This window comes from Berghia stephanieae, chromosome 10 (genome assembly GCF_034508935.2).
Source record: "Berghia stephanieae isolate SIO BIC M18660-M18661 chromosome 10, UCSD_Bste_1.3, whole genome shotgun sequence".
NCBI lineage: Eukaryota > Metazoa > Mollusca > Gastropoda > Nudibranchia > Aeolidiidae > Berghia > Berghia stephanieae.
The window spans coordinates 37,327,424-37,342,423 of record NC_088369.1 but is presented as its reverse complement, the minus strand read 5'-3'; the positions used below and the strand labels follow the sequence as shown (position 1 = coordinate 37,342,423).

At 33.3% G+C, this 15,000-nt stretch overlaps 1 protein-coding gene across 1 annotated transcript in view; it reads right to left on the bottom strand.

Annotated features, from left to right (window-relative positions):
- The window catches only part of LOC144981073 (dynein axonemal heavy chain 2-like), a 136,025-nt gene that overhangs the window by 114,686 nt on the left and 6,339 nt on the right, over nt 1-15,000 (bottom strand). The window contains 8 exon segments of the mRNA XM_078929186.1: nt 5,734-5,868; nt 6,400-6,582; nt 7,242-7,371; nt 8,665-8,870; nt 9,640-9,747; nt 11,040-11,177; nt 12,616-12,807; nt 14,204-14,442. Of these exon segments, the coding sequence (XP_078785312.1) occupies nt 5,734-5,868; nt 6,400-6,582; nt 7,242-7,371; nt 8,665-8,870; nt 9,640-9,747; nt 11,040-11,177; nt 12,616-12,807; nt 14,204-14,442 (1,331 nt within the window).

Here is a 15,000-nt window from a genome sequence, read left to right as displayed (position 1 = left end):
AAAAAAAACTGAATGAAAATGAATCTGACTGTTCAAACAACTACATTGCTACAGACGAGAAGCAGAAAGAGGGGAAGAAAAAGAAGCATAAGATGGAAATATGGTTCCATTGGCCTGTTAGGGTAATAAATGAAACATTGTGAAGTGCATTTGAACGTGGTAAATTTGTGGAAATGCGCTATATATATTCGCAAATATATTACGTTCTCCATGAGGAGCCGCCGCCTTATATCTATAAAAACAAAGACAACACGTCACCTTAATTCATTTTTGCCACATGGTGTTCGAATTATTAATGCGCAATTGTGATTTAAATTTAATACAATCTTTTAAATATACACACACAAGTTCGGACTAAAGGCCTGAGGTATGGCCTATCTCAATTTATCAAATTAATATATAAAGTGTTGCTATTGGTTCTTGATGTATATTTTTACAATTTTTGTGCATATATATACATTGTCGCCATAGATTCTCAACTTTGTGTTTATACATTTTCATGCATGCCACGTCTGTAAACGAATTTCCATTTTTTTTTGGATGAATAAAGTATATATTATTATTATTATTATTATTATTATTATTATTATTATTATTATTATTATTATTATTATTATTATTATTATTATAAATGCTTATGTTTACTTATCTATGATTGAAATAGACCCAGCTTTTTATTTGTGACCCACCACATAAAACTGGAATTACGTCAGAGTACATACAGCCGATGCCAAAAAGTCGATCTAAAATCGGAACGATACATGAGAAATTTGATATTTTGGATGAATCAAAACATTCATCTTAACAACGCCACAACTACATTATCTCATTCGTCCTTAGTGTTTCATTCATCCTGTTTTGTTGAGAAATGGGGGAACCCATAACGTCCATTTTATTTTATCTGTTTTCGTATAATATTAAATTGAAGCTTACATTCAATTTCACATTGTTATTTTATTTACCACTTTGAGAAGGAGATAAGCCTGATCCACAAAATGAAATTATATAAAGTCAGTTCATGTTGTTAAATGAGAGTACACAAACAACTACGCCCCTAAACAAAATATGTAGCAATACTAGACATATATAAATAAAACGCAGTTCAAAATGATATCATTAATCAGCAATAAAAAAAAAGCAGTCGTCATTCCATCATCATTCATAAAGTAAAAAAAAAAAAGAAACAAACTGACTACAGTGCATAAAACTAATAACGGGATCAAATATTGCACTAATAAAAAAAAAAATATAGATTTATAAAACTTAAACCAAACACCCTCAACCTTCAACGCCCCCCCCCCCCCTCCCAAACCAAATGATTTTTAAAAAAATCCAAAATAAACCCCCAAAAAATTGACAAGCATGCATGCCACTGCAAGAAAACAAATATTATTTTACAAAAAAGAAATCCCAATTTTATTTTATATCTTTGGTTTGTAAGAATCAACAAAAGAAATCTTGTCTTTGAATGAGAGACCAAAGGGCTAGAGCTCAGGTGGTTGCTGGTTCGGATAAGTAAGTAAGTAAGCAAGAAAGTCTTTGAACGAGGAGTAAGCAGGTAGTAGAATTCTGCTTTAGTCTTTCGAAGCCATTGGGCCCGCCCATGGAGCCAAAGTTTATCCCAGTTTCTATAGTGTGAAACGGACAATAGCAATTGCTTGCTATCCTTTGGCATTGTTAACGCCACTACCGCATTATCTCATTCGTCTGTAGTGTTTCATTCATTCTGTTTTGTTGATAAAGGGAAAAAGCCAAAAACGTCCATTTTATCTGTTTTCGTACATTAAATTGAAGCTTACATTCAATTTCACATTGTTATTTATTTCTTCGAGCTTCGAGCAGCAACATTTACATTACATCGAAGTGACGCATTAGGACATTTACATTACATCAAATTGACACATTAGGACATCTTGTAGTCCTTCAGAGACATTCGGCCTATACAGCCAGAGTTATCCCAGTTTCTATAGCGTTAAATGGAGAAAAAGCAATTGCTTGTTACCCACTGGATAGGATGCTAGTCTATTGCAAAGTACTTTCCACCAGAGCTAACAAACCTAGTACTCAATTGCTGCTGGATGGACAGGGGGATCAGAAAAAAAAATATCGACTGCACCCGGGATCGATCTTGGTCCCTTGGCGTGTGAAGCCAGTGTTTTACCAAATGAGTGATTGGGACCCCCTTCTTGTTTTAAAGGGTTCAAAGAAAAAAGAAAAAAACAAAAACACAACTCCCACTCAGTTGACTTAAAATTTTTTTTTTTAAATTGAGCTTTTATATAAAGCAATATCCACTAAATGTGCTCAAAGCGCTTTACAAGGGGTCCCTGGTCAACAGCAACATTTAACATGGAGGACGGGACATAAAGCCTGTTAGGTGATATTACAATTTTTCGGACAAAGATAACGCTGTTAACGGCCAGGTACTCATTTTACACCTGAGTACGGTGAGAGAATGTGAGTAATGAGCCTTTTCCAAGGACTCAACTATGCGACAAGCGAGGCTCGAACCCAGGACCTTCCAATCCAAAAGCGAGTGTCATACCACAAGACCACATAGCTGCACAAGAAACTAGTTAGAAACTAACTCAAGCTTTAACTTCTAAGGATCTAATGTCACATCACAAAGGCGTGCTGTCATGTTAGGCTCTCTGCAAAACGCACAACACTGAAAGTCACACACTGTTCACCATGTACTCAAATTTTGGAGGAAAAAAAAATGTGGAAAATATCTACATCATATTATTATATAAATTGGATTCAAGAAATGCATTTAAAAAAGTGTAATGCATGAACAATATAGAATATGGGTAGTCTAGTAGCACACTTTTAACAGTTAGAAAAATTCATCAGGCATTTTGTTGTTAAAAAGAAGCAAGTTTCACACAATTTCAATCAGAATCTATCATCAGTCAGTGTATAGATATATATATATATATATATATATATATATATATATATATATAATATATATATATATATATATATATATATATATATATATATATAAAGTAATTAGTTCATGGAAATAATTCAAACCAAAATGACTTACGTTCTCCTGTTCGAGTTCAGAAGAATAATATTAAAAAGAAGGAATACATAATGATTAATCAGGAACAAAAAAGAAAACAACAAAAAAAAAAACAAACACATGCTGTGATTGAAAGTAAATAAACACGTTGAAACCAGTATAAAAGACATTTAAAAAAATAGATTAACCAAAAATAAAAAAAATAAAAAAATGAATTAATAGATTTTAAAAAGATCAATAAATATGATAACACTCAAATGCAAATATACTGAGACTTAAATCTGATTTAATTAAAAAAAGGTTTTTAATTTTTAATCAAGAGAAATCTCATATTAGATCTATTTATTTATTTATTTATTATTATTTTGAGTTGTGCATAATCTTTTAAAGCTAATATATGTGTTACATACAAACCGATGTCCATGACCGATTATTCTTAAGATAAAAAATGGCAGAAAACCCCCCCCCTCCCCTCCCCCCCAAAAAAAATCCAATTTGAAAAACACGAGGATCATAATGAAATATCCCTAATCGGTATTTGAAACTATAGACATAGAGAGACCAAATAGTAATGAAAATTATAAGATAAAAGAATAATAAAGCAAAAGGTTTATAAATGTTGGAGCAATAATCTTAGACTCCCGAGTACACTAATGTGAATAACGTTACTATAAACAGTGTTTTTTTTTTCTTTTTTCTTTCTTTATTATTTTTACAAAAGAGTGTATTCTTATCAATAGAGTGGATCAATGACTAATTAAATACACATTTGCATAGAGGTCAGAGATATTTTTGATAAATAAGCATGCAGTAGGACTTTAGAAAAAGTTAAGAAAATGCAGTAAACTTATATATAGATAAATTATGCATACAAATAAGTATCATGCCATTAATATCACACAAATAAAAAGTAATTTTTGAATTTATCAAAGTTATAACTTAATTTTTTTTAAACTAAAGAAATACATTAAGTCACATAATAAACCAAAAAATACAGTGTGTTGATATGAATAATAAATAACCGGTGAAAATTTTAAGTTTAAATCTATGACAAAACTATCCCAATTTCTCATCCATCAATAAAACAGGAACAAAATGAACAGTTCTACTTCAGAAAGCACCACATATAAGTAGTTATCTCCCTTGCTTTTTACCGAAACTGTGGTGCACAAAGGGAAGCTCCACACCAGAAAGCACCACATACTCATACATAGTTATCTCCCTTGCTTTTAACATTAAGCGGTGCATAAAGAGAAGTCCTACGTCAGAAAGCACCACATACCTATAGTTATCTCCCGTGCCTTTTAACTTAACTAAGATGCATTAAAATTATTATTTTTTTTTCAGCTAAAAGGAAAGGACGCGCCTTTGAATATTGTTTGAATCAGTCTGAAACAAGAACCCTATCCAATCCCCCCCCTCCCAAACCACTGCTTTTTTTATCTAAAAATTCCCTAACGCATAAATTTTCACAGAATTCTCATGGACAGTCTTTGTATTGAAGCGACTCAATACAACTATTTCATTCCAAGTCCTTAATTTGAACCCTTGGGTAAAAGGAAGTGAAGATGAACAGATGAACAAGAAACACCTAGGGGTGATATTCCAAGACAAATTCACGGAGGACTGGCTTTACAAAGAGGAAATTAACCTGGTGGAAAGCCAAGAAAATAAAGGGAACTGGTGTCTCCTGTTGAAGGATTGCACCGTACCCGAAATTGGTGAAAGACATTGCACCGTACCCGAAATGGGTGAAAGACATTGCACCATACCCGAAATGGGTGAAAGACATTGCACCGTACCCGAAATGGGTGAAAGACATTGCACCGTACCCGAAATGGGTGAAAGAAGTATAAGTAAATGCTTGTGAGACCAGATTTAACAAGACTCTCACCCCTAATGGGTCACCACTTTGCCGTTGGTGGTGGGGTGGGTGGGTGGGTGGGGGGGGGGGTGGTGGTGTTTAAGCCACATTGCAAGGCAAAGTTGTTAATTGCCGTGGACCGCCATGAGACCATCCTGAATGATGAGCTGTACGCTGGTGCCTTGAACGGCCCACCCAGATAAATGCAATTAATGTTGTTTTGGTTGTTGTTGCTATTGTTGCTGTTGATTTTGATTATTATTATTATTATTATTATTATTATTATTATTATTATTATTATTATTATTATTATTATTACCATCATCGTTAATATTATTATTCCTAGAATCAATATCATCATCATCATTATCATTATATTCATATTCTCGCATTGAACATTTCTAATCCTAAAAAAACATTTAATTATTGAGAGACAAATATTAGGTGCTTTCTAAACTGGAACCGAGCATGACGACAGCCATACAACCCCGAGTCAATTTTGGTGAGAATATTTAAATTGAAAATAAAAATATACTGTATGTGGGAAAGTCTTGCAAATAATATAAAATAAAATCATGAGATGCTTGCAAAATATTTAAAAAATTGGCAGTAGCAATAACCTATTTGAACCTCTTTTAACACAAGCAACCCCATCAATTTTAACTTTCTGCGGGCAAAATTTTAAGAAATAAAATTATGGATGGAGTGATACACGGCTTCTCCAAATGTGCTGCTAGCTTGCAATATAGAACTGATATATATATACTGTATAATATCTATAGTATAAATATATAGATGTGTGATTATAATCAAGCTGTGTGCACGCGAGTCTAATTACCTTGTCGACTGTCAGCGTCCATTCGTAGAAGGTCTTTCGAATGTACTCGTCGAGAGCGTTGACTAGAGACTTGTACTGGGATCTCACCTCGTCACCGGATCCGATTTGAGGCAAGAAATGGGCTCTGTCTAAGGCCTGGAATAGATGTAGGTTTGATTGAGAATGATAATGATGGGGTACGATATCTTGTCATATCACAAATGTCAAGCAATGTTAAGCATGCTCAGTGTTTGGATAGGTGACAGTGGTGATCGCAGCAAATTTCTAGTCCCGATGTGGTGTCCTTGGGTAAGCCACTTAGCACAAATTACCTCACTTGACTAGTTGTGAATGAGTAGCTGGCTATAGGCAGTGTTGGATATTGTAAAATTTTTAGAACTAAAAATATGCCTCACAAGCGACCAGTACTGTATAAAATGGAAATATGGGTCCATATGATCTGCTCGGAGAATGAATGAAACATTGTGAAATGCATTAAGCATGGTTACTCTGTGGAAACGTGCTTTGTAAGTGTTCGTATTTATTATTCTTTTTTTTTATGATGGTGTTGGTGATGATGATGATGATGATGATGATGATGATGATGATGATGATGATGATGACAACGACGACGATGACGACGACGATGATGATAATGATGATGATGATGTATCAATATCAACTCACATTCATGCCCTTTTGCACACGGTTCTTGAGTAGTCTGGCCCAATGGGCAGAGCCAGCATGTTTGGGATGGGATGGGGTCAAAGGTTGGTCCTTGTTGGACAATTCTTTCTTCACGGCGTTCAGTTCCTCGTTGAACAAGGCAAACACCTCAACTGTCTTCTTGTCTATTGTACGACGGATTGCCTAAGGAAAAAAAATGATTAGCAAATAAAATAGAAATCAGGACTCCCTATAGCTCAGTTGGTAGAGCACTCACTTCACATGCAAAGGGACCAAGATCAAATCCTGGGTAAAGTCGAGATATTTTTTCTATTCCCCCCCCCCCCCTCCCCTGTCCACCCAGCAGTTATTGGGTTGCTGGGTCTGTTAGATCTGGTAGACAGTACTTTGTGAGTGATAGACTAGCCCCAAATTTACTTATCCTCTTGATTCCTTGGTGGAACATAAGGCACCAACAAAGTTCCTCCAGGCATCTCTGTACTGGGCCAGCCAGCCAGCTCAGCTCATTCCATGTCTTCCCAACCTCTTTCATCTCCTCTTCAACTGTCCTCCTCCTCCTCCAGGTGCCTCTCTTTCTCAAAAATAGGAATTATTGTTATTTAGCAACCTAAAATATAATATGCATTCTCTTCAGTTAAGAAGATAAATAATGGCTATTAATTTTATTTTCAACAACATAATAATTCCCAAAAAATACCGTTTTAAGGCAAAGGGTCATATTTTAGTTTTAAAATTCCTCTTTTACAATCTGGTTGACACCAACATAATGCCATTTTTGCCTGTTTCAACGGTTCACATTTATTGAAAGTGGAAGAGGATTTAGTTTTTTTTTTGTGACTTACCTCCCTTGAAGCCAAATGCATGAAGATGTCCAGCATCTCCACACCACCTTCCACGGTGAGGACTGTGTCAAAGGCGGATGAGATTGTGTTCTGCATCATCACCTCCAGATCTTTCACCCCAGCACGGAATCTGATAGGGTGTGATTGATGAGTTAAATAAACAGAATTTGGTGAGAATATTTAATTTGAAAATAAAAATATACTGTATGTGGGAGAGTCTTGCAAATAATATAAAATAAAATCATGAGATGCTTGCAAAATATAAAAAAATTTGGCGCTAGCAATAACCTATTTGAGCCTCTTTTAACACAAGCAACCCCATCAATTTTAACTTTCTGCGGCCCGAATTACAAATGACTGCTGGATGTTGGTCAAAAGTTTATTTTTACTCCTAAAACATCTAGTTCAGATTTCTGACACTCCCTTCCCCTTCATTATAGGGTGTGATTGAGTTAAATAAACAGAATCAAAATCGTCAAGTAATCAACATCTTGAGCTTGATATCCACTAAACATGCTCAAAGCGCTTTACAAAGGTCATTAACCAACAGCAGAACATAACATGTAGAACGATTGAGTTAAATAAACAGAATCAAAAGTGTCAAAAAATCAACATCTTGAGTTTGAGCGTTTTAAAAAATAAAGTGTAATATCCACTAAATGTGCTCAAAGCGCTCTACAAAGGGTCCCTAACCAACAGCAACACATAACATGTAGAACGAGACATGACGCCTGTTAGGCGATATTACAGTTTTTTTTCGACAGAGACAATGCTGGAATTATTACAAGGGTTGATTTCAACAGAAGACAATGCTGTTTCCAGCCAGGTAGATACTCATTTTACACCTGTGGGCAGTGAGAATATTATAAGTAAAGAGCCTTTTCCAATGACCTTGCACCGCTTAGAATAGGACTACATCCAGGCACTTACAGTACAGGTTCAAAGGTAAACGTTTGTGACCTGTTTGTGACATGACTGGCATGGGTCTCAAAGCAGAATTTTCAAAAAGGAGGAACATTATATATTTTCATGCATGCCACGTCTGTAAACGAATTTCCATTTTTTAAAAAATGAATAAAGTATTTTATTATTATTATTATTATTATTATTATTATTATTATTATTATTATTATTATTATTATTATTATTATTATTATTTTAAGGTCTGAGGACAAGTTTCATACTACCAGCACCACAACGTTGCACATTTTAAAAAAAATATATTATTATTATTATTATCATTATTTAAAAAAAAAATTTTTATTAATTAATTATTTTTTATATTTTTAAATTAATTTATTTTTTAAAATATTTTTTAATTTTATTTTTATTTTTCATTATTTTTTAATATTTTTATTTTTATTATTGTTTATTTTTGCTCATTCCCCCCCCCCCCCCCCCCCCCCCCCCCCATCACACTTACTTGTTGTAGCTGTCATGCCATGACGTGGCCTTCACATCCAAAATTGTCTTTTTCTGACTTCGAAGAAGCTGCAGATTTTTCTCGAATTGAGTCTCAATTTCCAAAAGATTCCTGACAATTTCCGGCCCTTTCTGGCCAGCAAAGTGGGCCATTTCTGATTTGTTACCATCCTCCTGGCGGGCAAAATGGATTTGGGCTTCACACACCTGAAAAAATGTTAAAGACTTCAAAGTTCAAAGTTCAAATTTTTTTGTTTTTCCATTGACAATAAATAATGTATTTCAACACATACTGAGGATATTTGAATAAAATATTATGTGCATAAGAGAATATGACCATTCATTGTTCCAGCTAGTATTTTTTTTACTTGTTAATTAACAGCTTTTCATTAGTGCAAATGTTCCAATCAAACATTTTATTAACTCCCTTTTATCATTTTACAGCACTTTACAAAACAAAATATCATAAGAAAGATAATAAAAACTTTTTAAAAGCTGCTAATCCAGATTTGCAAAACTATTTCCTTTCTTTCTGATGCAAAAGTGAGCACTTAAAATTTGGTTTAATTACGGGGGAAAATCGATCAAAGTCCGAAAGACCCTTACTGTTCTAATGTCACAATAATTTGGTATTAAAATCAACCAAGAGCTTGTTTTTTATATGCATCTGACTTGTGGTCAAAATATATACGTTTAGTAATTCATATTCAGTTCAATTCATATTATCATGTGGCATTTTCAATGGGTTTCCAAACTTTTTAGTTTTGATTTTCTCAAAAGCTGAAAAATGTGACTTTGATCGTTTTTCCCCTGTGGTCTTCCCATATTAACAAAACAATAAAAGATATTTTGGAACGTGTTAGATCTGGTGTCATACTCATACCACTATAAATCATAGTCAACGAATAAATGAATGGTCAATCCAACAAGAAAGAAATTTAAAAAAAACAGACAAAACAAAACAAAAATCTCAGACCTCTAACATGTCTTTACATCTCTGGATGAATGCGTCAATTTGGGCAAAGATACTGGATCTGTCCAACATCCACCCTATGGATGAAAACTTGTGGTGGAGTTTGGATGTCTGGAAAAAGAAATGGGGATATTTCATTTGACAAAATATGTGGGTGAAAAACAACAGAGGTATATATTGAGTGCGAGAGAAAAAAATAACCCCCTAAAAAATCGGTATAGATTATGTTAAAAAATGAAATTACTCCTCTTACAATAAAATAGCAGACTTTTCCTATGTACAACCAGATACTCAATCATAATGAGATAGTGAGCATAAAACATTTTGCAAGCAAAAAAAACCCTCAATAACTTGAGCAAATAAATGCAAATAGCACAATATCCACTAAATGTGCTCAAAGCATGTCACAATAGCAACATGTCGGACGAGACATGACACCAGTTAGGCGATATAACAATTTTTTCAAACATAGAGAATGCTTTTAACATATGTACCAGGTACTCATTTTACACCTGAGTGCCGTGAGATAATGTGAGTAAAGAGCCTTTTCCAAGGACTCAAACCCTGGACCTTCCGATCCGAAAGCGGGTGTCATACCACAAGACCACATAGCAGCACAAAAGGGTAGGGTAAGAGGTTTGCAATAATTTTTATTTTCATCTGGCTGGCCAATGACCCTGCTAAACATTGTTTGTTTTTGGATCAAGACATCAAACTGCTAAACCACTAAAGCCATAGTTGATTATCAATGTCTTTTTCTGTAAGTAATAAATGGGGGTGTGTATCTTTTTATGTGTGTATGCATGTGTGTTTGTATGTGACTGCTATTTTAATTTTAATTTTAGTCAGTACATACTTTTACCTCTTGTTCATTTATTTATTTATTTATTTATTTTTAATACATTTTTCAGTCACACTTATTACGTGAAGTGCAAAAAGCATGACCGAGTCATGGTTATGAGCAAAGTATATGCTATGTATTAATAGACAGGTAGATAATCACGCCCCTCGGACAATTGTCATAATGTAAACAATCGCAGTCATTGGTAGACACAGCAAACTACATAGGTTTTACTATCGATGGTATATGTTTAAGTAAAATATCCACTATTCAACCGCTTGATGTGTAAATTTAAATGTTTATTATCTGATCGAAAAAATCGTGTGATAACTAGTCACCCATTTGGTGGTATTAAGACAATAACAAAGATCAGTGATTGGTCGATTTCATTCACGTTACTGTTTATAAACAAGCAACTATGTTTGTCAGAGCACGTGTGAGGGTGTGTCACAAATTCCATGTTTTAATTGGTCAAAAATCTACTGGTTAAATATGTATCATCTATATGTTATGGTTTGTATTATTAATTATTACTACACAATTCACGTTTCAATCATTTTACCTTGTCATAGATGTCTTTCCAGTTTTCACAACATTCGATACAGTCGTTGAGGGATTGTTTGCCACTGATGACGCAACCATCAAAGATTTTGTCCAGGTTGATCTCCGAACAACAACGTCGGATAATCTCATTGCTCATCTGGTGTAGATAAAGAGAGAGAAAAAAAATATCCAAATATTGTATATATATTTTATAAAAATAAATTTTAAAATCTTTGTAAATATTTTATTTTATTTTATTATATTTGATGTTTATTTTGCTTTTAATTAGCTACGTATTTTCATCAATTAGTTCATGACAGTGTATAAATCTGTGCTAATATAACGATGAATGATGTGTAACATTATGATAATTTCCATTCAGGATCAATAAAGTATATCTTATCTTATCTTATTGTAAATTAGAGAGATTAAAATTAACATAAATCAAGACAGCTCAGATATTTAACCAAGTTTTTAAATAAAAAAAAAAAATATAGCATTTATATAGTGAAATATCCACTAAACATGCTCAAAGCGCTTTACAATGTGTCCCTGGCCAACAGCAATACTTAACATGTAGGGTGGGACATGACACTTGTTAGGCGATATTACAATTTTTTTTAGGACAGAGACAACGCTGTTAACGACCAGGTACTCATTTTACACCTGAGTACGGTGAGAGAAAGTGAGTAAAGAGCCTTTTCCAAGGGCTCAATTATGCGCCGATCGAGGCTCGAACCTAGGACTTTCCGGTCTGAAAGCGAGTGTCATACCACTAGAACCACATAGCAATCAAATAACATTCTGGCATCTAATCATATTCAGGATATAAAAGACAGTAAGGAAAGACGCATAGATCAGAATGAAAACTTACTAAGGACAAAAAATAAAACAAACTTCATATATTATATAAAAGTAAACTACACAGAGTTTTAAAAGATGGATGTAGAAGAAAAAACAAACAAATAAAACAATAATGATAATATTATCAAGAATAATAATAATAATAATAATAATAATAATATAATAATAATAATAATAATAATAATAATAATAATAATCATAATTAGTAATGATAAAATAATAATAATAATAATAATAATAATAATAATAATAATAATAATAATAATAATAATAATAATAATAATAATAATAATAGTAATGATAATAATAATAATAATAATAATAATAATAATAATAATAATAATAATAATAATAATAATAATAATAATAATAATAATAATAATAATAATGATAATAATAATAATAATAATAACAATAATAATAATAATAATAATAATAATAATAATAATAATAATAATAATAATAATAATAATAATAATAATAATAATAATAATAATAATAAATTGAATTTCTTTTTTAAAAAATCAAATGACAATACTTAACAAGAAATTGATGTGGAGATGAAAACATTCATATGATTTTAAAAAGAAAAAAAAATCGTAATTATTGAGAAAATCAAAGTCAGAAGGGCAAGATATGAATGACACAGAAAAGATTGAATTGAAAGTGAAAGACCATTCGGGTTAAAAATGACGGTCGACTGACTGTCAATTTAAGTTCTCCTCGCTCACCTTTTTTAGAATTCCCGTCAATCTCTCCCTTGTTTTGTAAAAATCCGAATTGACCCAGATCATACGAATAATGTTGAGGATTTTGGGAAGCATTTTGGGAATGTCTTTCGGCTTGGCGTCTGCCAGTTCATGGCACGGGTCTTTGAGAACCGTCAAAAATTTCAAGTTGCTCTCCGCTTGCCTTGATCCTTCCTATAGGAATTGTAAAAGAAAAAAAAAAGTTCAGTAAAGAAAAAAAAAAGTTCAGTAAAGAAAAAAAAAAGTTCAGTAAAGAAAAAAAAAAGTTCAGTAAAGAAAAAAAAAAGTTCAGTAAAGAAAAAAAAAAGTTCAGTAAAGAAAAAAAAAAGTTCAGTAAAGAAAAAAAAAAAGAAAAAAAAAAGACGTTCTTGTTCTCCTTCCATGATGGATGCCAGCAGGAAGAAGTGCTGAAACCTGAAACTAAAATCTCGACACTTTGCCAAACCTGAAAGTATTCCTACTGAAAATGCGGCCTAAACTTTACTCTTATTTCATCACCGTTTTTATACCATTAATAGTTTTTAAAATTATTTTACTCAAAACTCTGAAACCGGAGGTATTTGACTTTGAGATATCGCGAAACCGGAATTCCGGCATGAACCGGAAAACTGGCACACATGTCTCCTTCTTGTTCCTTGGTAGGTCGACACTTCAGTGACGAACACTCCTCAGCTCTTTACATCTTACAGAGTCCACTTCAAACACATTAGTTGTACTCATTTATTTTTCTTCGGTGGGATACAACAGCTCAATTGGTAAAGCACTTGTTTCACATGCAAAGGTAATGAGATCAATCCGTGCTGAAATCAAGATATCTTTCTGAACCCCCCCCCCCTGTCCACCCAGCAGTATCTGGGTCTGTTAGATCTGGTGGAAAGTACTTTTGCAAGTGACTAACGTCCTATCCAAAGGGTAGCAAGCAGTTGCTATTGTCCATCTCACACTATAAAAACTGGGATAAACTCTGGCTCCGTGGGCCTAATGGATATGAAGGCCTACTCCATCATTTATTTCGGCAGTCAATTCTAGACTGTGATAACATGACTTTTGACATTTAAAAAAATTTAATTCTGGTGTTTAGATCACTATCGGTAGCTTGGCTTAATGGTTTACATCTTTGCAGAGCATGACTAGTTTATTTCATAAAAGCTTGACTATACCATGGGATGGGACATCAATAAAAAACCAACCAGTAGTTTTTAGGCATAGAAATAGAAAAATTCATGAATTTATGTTCGCTATCGCTCATCCAGCCATTGAACATTCTCACAAAGGCTTGACTATATCATAGGATGAGACATCAATAAAAAACCAACCTTAATTTATCCCAGCAGTTTTTAGGCATAGAAATAGAAAAATTCATGAATTTATGTTCGCTATCGCTCATCCAACCATTGAACATTCTCACAAAGGTTTGACTATATCATATGATGAGACATCAATAAAAAAACCAACCTTAATCTATCCCAGCAGTTTTTAGGCATAGAAATAGAAAAATTCATGAATTAATGCTCATCCAACCATTGAACATTCTCACAAATGCTTGACTATGCAGCAATAAAAAACCAACCTTAATCTGTCCCGACAGTTTTAGGAAAGGTGCCACGTATGACGATTTGGCCAATTCCAGGATGTGAGTGATTCTCTTGACTCCAGGCTTATCCAGCTGGGTGGTGATGCCAGACAGATCCGCGCATCGATTCTTCCAGAACTCAATCTCATCGAGGGGACCAGAATTCTCAGCCATTTCGAAAGCGTCCTGGGAACTCAAAACTTCCTTGATCTGTCTGGCCCAATGAATCATGGATGCTGATGGGAAAGAGAAGCCAAACTGTCAATATGTAGGTATTCAAAAAATATATATATACAAATATAGAAAGAAAATTAACACACAAACCCAAACATTATCACATTTATCAAAAAGTAAAAGATGAATCAAATATAATGGCAAAATTATTTCCATTAAATATTTAGTGGCTCTTTAAATAAATAATCAAATCTAAAAAAAGAAAAAAGTCTCGACTTCAACTGAGATTGATCTCAGTCCCTTTGCGTGTGAAACGAGTGCTCTGCTAACTGATTCCTAATATTTTCTGAAAACAGCACTTATACTGAAATTGCACGGTAGAGAAAAGAACAGTTTATAGAGTTTTTGACGTGTTTGATAATTTCCACATTCAACTATGTAGTTCAAGAAAGTTGAAAATTTATGTAAAGATTCAACTTTACAAAAAATGCACCGTATCGCCATATTTAACACTTTTTAAAGCGCGAGATTCTACCATTCTCCTCTTTATAATGTTGAAAATTCACGTGAAGAAAAAAAACCCTTTGTGTTATGTTCCTAATTCAACCCCCCCCCCCCAA